Source organism: Monoraphidium neglectum, assembly GCF_000611645.1.
Source record: "Monoraphidium neglectum strain SAG 48.87 unplaced genomic scaffold scaffold00705, whole genome shotgun sequence".
Lineage (NCBI taxonomy): Eukaryota > Viridiplantae > Chlorophyta > Chlorophyceae > Sphaeropleales > Selenastraceae > Monoraphidium > Monoraphidium neglectum.
Window position 1 is genome coordinate 3,323 of NW_014012923.1, and position 6,637 is coordinate 9,959.

Genomic DNA, 6,637 nt, shown 5'->3' on the forward strand with positions numbered 1-6,637 from the left:
CGCCTTGCTCGTGCGCGACGAGGCGCCATGTGCGACCAGCTTTGTCGTGCGCTCGCGCGCGGCGGGCCCCTTCTCACAACAACCCTGCTGCCCTTTGCGTCCCACTCCCCTCCTGATACCATTGCTGGCCTCAGTCCTCTTGTATGGATTCATGTGAGCTGCTGCAATGTGGCTCGGCATGGTGCTGCAAGACCCGCGCAAACGTTGACCAGCGGCGGTGCAGCTCACACCCAATTACGAGTATTGACCTTGTCCCTTCACATACACGAGCCTGCACACGCTAACACGCACACGCGCACATGCACACACACGCGCGTACAAACGTTCACAAATGCACACACACACACACACACACGCGCGCGCGCGCGTGCGCACGCACGCACTCACATGCACAACAGCGCGCGTGCTCATCCCCCCCACACACATCACGATCACCAGGTATTCCTTCGCGGCCACCCAGCCCCGTCTGGGTGCGGCCCTGTTCCTGCCCTGGGCCGCCTGGGTGTGCGCCTGGACGGCCGCCATGGTGCTGGCGCTCGCCCTAGCGGACGCGTGCCGCCTGATCGACAAGTTCACGCGGTTTGCTGGGGAGCTGTTTGGCATGCTGATTGCCGTATTGTTCATGCAGGTCGGGGTCAAGGTGAGCAGGGGCCGGCCCCAGCCGGTAGGAGTTCCAAGGGTTTAGGGTTTGAGGCCTGGTCGGGCTCCAAGGGAACCGGCTCACACACAGGTTTTGAATCTGGGAGCTAAGCCGCTGGCAGGGTTTGGGAGTGGGGTAAAGGGAAAAGAGGCCCCGCAAGGTTTTGCGCACCAGGCTGGGGGTGCCGCATGCGCACACTGGCAGGACTGCAGAGTGGGCGCGGAGTGTTGTGGCTGCAGCCTCCAGGGGCGGCCCCCTCCAAGCCCGCCCCACCTGCATGTTCCCACGACTGATCAACGCGCCCGCCCATACACAGGGCATAATCAAAGAGTTTGGCGCCCCGCATGGCGCGCCTGGCGCCGTCGCATCACCACCAGACGCCGCCACCCGCCTGGCAAACACCGCCAACGGCCTATGGGCGCTCGTGCTGGCCGCGGCCCTGCTATCTGCGTCGCTCGCCTCGCGCCGCGCCCGCCACTGGCGCTTCCTCCGCGGCTGGGCGCGCGGCGCCCTGGCTGACTACGGCTGCCCCCTCGCCTTCGTCGCGGTGACCGCCCTCTCCTTTGCCCTGCGCGCCGTGCCCGGCGCGCCGCGGCGCGTGACGACCCCCAACACATGGGAGCTGGGTCCTTCCTCATTCCTCGTGGGTGGCCGCATGGCCCAGGTCCCCCCAGAGTTCGTTGCCGCGGCGCTGGTGCCCGCGTTGGTCATTGCTGTCCTATTTTTTTTCGACCACAACGTCAGCTCCCAGATGGCACAGCAGAAGGAGTTCAACCTGCGGCGGCCGCCGGCCTACCACTACGACTTCCTGCTGCTGGGGCTGCTGGTGAGCCGGGCTGCTTCCACATTTTGTGCCTCTTGCTGGCCACGCGGCTGTTGCTCGTCAAGGCTGCAAGCGATCTGCGCAGCTATGGAAAGCGGGTCTGAGGTCTTCTGACGTCCCGCACTGGACGCCAAGGGGATGCCCCCACCCTTTGCTGTTGAATCCAGCGCCGCGCATGAGGCGCTGATATCGTCGGCGAGGGGTTACCGGGGCTGTCAACCTGGGAGCACAGGTCGGCGTGCGCATCCCGCTCTGCCTGAATATTACAGCTTGATCCCTGACTGATGCGCCCGCCTCCGCTTATGCATCCTCCCGCAGACGCTGCTGTGCGGCCTGCTTGGTCTGCCGCCCGTCAACGGCGTGCTGCCGCAGGCGCCCATGCACACGCGGGCCCTGGCCACCCTCAAGGCGCAGGCCGCAAAGGCCGCGACTAAGCAAGGTGAACAGCGTTGCCTTTGGCGCATCAGGGTTGGTCTGCGTTGATTGAACAATTCAATGTTTGGAACTCTGGGCTGTCCAATGCTGGCGCGTCGTGCAGACCAGCCAAGCGCATAATGTGACCTGGCGCCTCGCACCGTCCCCAGCCGCCAGTCAGGCCAACCTCACCGAAACCGCTTCGGCGCGCGGGCCGCCGCCGCCGCGGGCCGGCCCCTCTGCCGGGAAGGAGGACGGATCCAACGGCGGGGACGCTCTGTTGGTGGACGGCCGCGGAGAGGTGGAGGTCCTGCCTTTGGAGGTGCGGGATTTGCAGGCTGTCGTTGGGGCTGCTTACCTTTGTTGCTGCGGCTGCACCTGTTGTCAGTGCTGTTTCCAAGGCCGCGTATCGCCCGTGCCGGAGGCCAGCGGTGCTTCAACCGGCAGCTTCCAGGAATTATCCCCTCAGCTGCCACGCCGTCCTGTCACTGGAGCGGCGGCTGCTCGTGAAGTCAGGCACGTACGAGCGTCAACCATGTGATCTCTGCGTGTGTGCGAGTTGCACGACCCATACATTCCCCCCTTACTTGGCAGGTCAACGAGCAGCGCGTCAGTGCCCTGCTGCAGGTTGGTTAAACTTTGCAACATTGATGCACGTGATGGCACGTCAATCTTGTATATGGCTGTTCAAACTGTGCCGCTGAGCCCTCTGCATCGCCACGGTGTCAGCAAGTAGCAGCGCTCGCATGCATCCCAGTGCTGCATTGATGTCCCATTCTTCCCTGCCCGCTCCTCGCTTGCCCACCCACCACCGTGCCCCCCAGTCGCTCTTCGTGGCGGTGGCGCTGGCCCTCACGCCCGCCATCCGGCTGGTCCCCACGTCTGTGCTCTGGGGCTACTTTGCCTTCATGAGCCTCGAGTCCCTGCCAGGCAGCCAGGTGAAACGCCGCTCGCACCGCCAACCCCATGGTACCGCCCAATTGATGGGGCAAGCGCTCAGCCGGTCCTTACTGCTGCAAGGCTGTCATCGCGGTCTCCGAACCACCTCAGCACCTCAACCCTTCGTTCGCCCCCATCGATGTCGTCTGCGCCCCACCCCGTCTTCCTCCCTCGCCCGCCACCCCCCCCCCGCTGTTCAGTTCTGGGAGCGGCTGCTGCTGCTGGCCACCGACCCCAAGCGCCGCCACGTCGTGCTGGAGCGGCCCCACGCGGCGTACCTGCAGCTGGTGCCCTTCAGGGCCGTGGCGGCCTTCACGGCGCTGCAGCTCGCGCTGCTCTCCGGCGTGTGGGCGCTCACCACGTTTGGCGGGGTGAGGGCGCGGCCGCAGGCAGCGTGTGGCGGTTGCGCTCGCGAGGGCGAGGGTGCGTATTAAGTGCATCGAGGCGTTGCCGCGCGCCTGACTCTCCTCGCGGTCCGCGAACTTAGCTGCCCAGGCAGTCGATGGCCGCTGCCCTATGAGCTGGCATGCTGCATACACACAAACCCGCTCGGGCTTCACCTGTTGGTGGTTTGATCACGTCTTGTCACAGGTGGCGTCGTTCCTGTTCCCCCTGCCCATCATGGCGCTGGTGCCCCTCCGCCAGTACGCGCTGCCCCTCATCTTCAGCAGGCACGCCGGAGGAATGGGGGGAGCCGGCCTGCAGCGGCAGTGTCACGCTGCGCCACAATTTTGAAAAGGCAATGCTGAACGAACGGCACTGGTCTGATCCTGTGCATGTGCACACGGCTGCAAGAGCTCCGCCTCATCATTGCTCACAAGACCGCTGTGCCGACCCTCCTCCTGCATTGCTTCACTCCCCTGAGTCATGCGCTGCCGGCCGCACGACACACCTCGGCACTGCCATCCCCTTCAGATCTGACCTGGCGCAGCTGGATGCAGCGGAATACGAAGAGGCGCCCGGCCTCCCCCACGCCGCCGCCCTCCAAGACGCTGCAAGCGGCGGCCTCCAGCCGCCGAGCCTTGAGCGCGGGGCCGCCGCCGACCAGGGCAGCGAGGCGGCGCAGAGGGATGCTGAGTTGATCGACTCTCGGACCCACAGGTTCCAGATCGCGCACCGCGTCAGCGCCGAGGAGATGCGGCGGCGGCAGCGGCTGGCCCGCCAGGGGGAGATGCTCGGCGGCGGGAGTGGTGGCACCGCAGGCGGCTGGGACGTTGGGGGGCCAGAGGGGTTGGGTGCTCGAGGCGCGGCGGCACCCTTGGCAGCCAACCTTCTCTGGAGGCGCCACTCGCACGAGGTTTGAAGTGCAATTTAGGCTTGAGACGCAGCAGCACAATTCTTCTGACTTGGTTGAGTTGAGATGTCCTGGGTCCATTGGCTCGAGTAGCAGTTGGGCGGCAAGCTGCCACACCCGTGCTCCTTCATGTATCATTGGGGCTTGAACATTGATTCTGTGCACTGCTGAGAGCCGAGTTTCGTCGGTACCTTCCTGGCACCAACATAGGCAGCCGCGGGGGCCTGGGGGAAGGGAAGAGCGGAAATGATGACGTGCGCACCAGCAGCCGCCTGGTAGCAGCCATCTTCCTGCTGGTGGGCAAGGCTGCGTGTTTTGTCCCAGCACTTGCGCACCAGGGCATCACACTCACCGCTTCGGCGTTGCCTGCTGGAGGGGGCTACCAGGAATCCGCACCTATAAGATGCGCGGAGCCCCCTTCTTTGGCCGGGCCGCATCAGAAACGCTTCACCGCCGGGTGGCCGCTTGGCACTGTCCACATTGGCTGTGCCTGAGCGCATGCTCCAATTGCCCCGCGATACGCACGCACCGGTTTGTAACTCAATTGTATGGCCTTGCCACTGTGCTCTGTCAGCCGGCAGCCCATGCGAGAGGCGCGCCTGTTGTCAGAACATTTCGTGTCGGTCTCGAGAAATGTCGCACGCCTGGTCCGGCTCGCACAGCTGGCTGGTGCATGCGGTGGTTGAGAGCTGCCAGGCCTCACGACGCGCGCCGCCGCCGCGGATGCTTTTGCATGCTGTGGGCCGTACTATCCGATACATGACGCCCAGCGGCTGGCTGCCAGGCATCAAGGTGCTCTGCAACCGATTTGCGCAGGTTTTCTGGAGAGAGGGGGGCCGCTCCGTGCGACGCACCAAGAAAGGCTCTGGTGCTGCCCCGCAACATACATCGCTGCCAATTGGCCGGCCGCGGAGCTCGTTGTTTGATTATTACCGGATTGAATGTACAAAATTCGAGGGCCTTGGTATGCACAGCTCAGCAAGACCCAAAACAATTCCACTGAACACACTCAACACGTACATCCTTCTACAGCACGCGTGAGCGGCCGCAGCCCCGCGCCAGCACGCAGGCGGACGCGGCTGCAGCGCCAGCCCCTCATGCCGCCTGCACGCCCGCGACTGCGGGCGCAGAGGCTCCCGGAGTTGGAAGGGCCGCAGGGACCGCTGCGCCTCCAATGGCATCACTGGCAACCGGCTCGCCCTGCGTAGTCTGCTGCTCTCTCTGCTGCGACGGCGGTTTGGGCGCCAGCTGCCGAAGCGGGTCCTCTCTGCTCTCGCCAACTTGGCACTGCGGCTGCTCCTGCTGCTCCTGCTGCTGCTGCTGCTCCTGCTTGTCACGCACCTGCTCCTGCTGTGGGGCCAGCGACAGCTCTCCACCACCGTGGCCATCACACGTGCTGTGCTGCGGCTGAGCTCCCACACGACCGCTCTCGGGCCCCCACTCATCACCCTTCTGCTGTGCATCCGTTTGGTCGTCTCGCCGCCCTGCTTGCCGCTGCTCCCCCTCCTCGGATGCAGTCTCCTGTTCCTCGGGCTGCTGCTGCTGCTGCGGCGGCGGCGGCTGCGGCGGCTGCTGCTGCTGCTGCTGCGGCTGCTGCGGCTGCTGCTGCTGCTGCTGCTGCTGCTGCTGCTGCTGCGGCGGCTGCGGCTGCGGGTGCGGCTGTGGCAGGCCTGTGTTTGTGTGCAGCTGCTGTCCAGCTTGCGCATGCGCATGCATGTACACCTCGTCAACAGGCACCCCGATGACAATGCCCTGCTGTTGCTGCTGATGCTGCTGCCACATCTGCTGCCACATTGCCTGCTGCCACAGAGCCTGCGGGTGGAATGCATGCACGAAAGGGGCACCCGAAGCCTGCGCGCCAGCCGCAGCGCCTGGCGGCAGCAAGGCCGGCCACTGTCCGTGAGGAGGCATTGCGTGCTGCTGAGGTGGTGGATGCTTGCCGCCGCCACCATGCTGCTGCTGCTGCTGCTGCTGCTGCTGCTGCTGCTGCTGCTGCTGCTGCTGCTGCTGCTGCTGCTGCTGCTGCTGCTGAGCGTGGGGTGCGCCGCAAGTCGCCGCCGCGCCTTGGGGCGCCGGCCCCGGAATCATGGGCGGCATGCCCCCCCACGCCATGCCGCAGCCACCGCATGTGCCGCATGGGGGCTGCGGGCCGCACACCTGCCAGGGCCCCGGCGGCATGCCGGGCGCATGAGGCGGGGGCGCGCCGTGCGCGTGTGCATGGCCATGCGGCGGCGGCATGCCGAATCCCATGAACTGCGCCGCCCACTGCTGCTGCGCTGCAGCCCACTGCTGGTATGCAGCCGCCGCTGCGTCGTCGGGTTGCTGCACAGACTCTGGTGAGCGTGGCACTCGCAGATGTGACTGCGGCGTCGGCGCGCGCAAGGCTGCTGCGGCTGCCGCATAGTGGGCGACGCCTGCCGCGGGCGGCGCCGGCGGCGGCGGCGGCGGCGCGGCGCGCGGGGCGCCGCCGGCGCTGCCGGATTCGACGGGCACCCATCCGGGGACGTTGGGGCACGGCAGCGGCGGG

The 6,637-nt window shown here is 66.2% G+C and overlaps 2 protein-coding genes across 2 annotated transcripts in view; one reads left to right on the forward strand and one right to left on the reverse strand.

Moving 5' to 3' along the window:
* Positions 1–523: 523 nt before the first annotated feature.
* On the forward strand, positions 524–3,551 carry MNEG_4905 (Boron transporter, putative; the record flags this gene model as incomplete). Its single annotated transcript, XM_014046617.1, has 8 exons — positions 524–640; positions 957–1,466; positions 1,782–1,902; positions 2,048–2,199; positions 2,472–2,504; positions 2,702–2,815; positions 3,017–3,187; positions 3,408–3,551. 8 exons carry the CDS (start codon positions 524–526, stop codon positions 3,549–3,551), a joined length of 1,362 nt encoding a protein of 453 aa, XP_013902071.1.
* Positions 3,552–5,205: 1,654 nt separating this feature from the next.
* MNEG_4906 (hypothetical protein) overlaps positions 5,206–6,637 on the reverse strand; it is a gene marked incomplete at both ends in the record, with an annotated part of 4,434 nt that continues 3,002 nt past the window's right edge. Inside the window, one exon of the mRNA XM_014046618.1 lies at positions 5,206–5,922. Coding sequence (XP_013902072.1) covers positions 5,206–5,922 — 717 coding nt within the window. The remainder of the gene's footprint in view (positions 5,923–6,637) is intronic.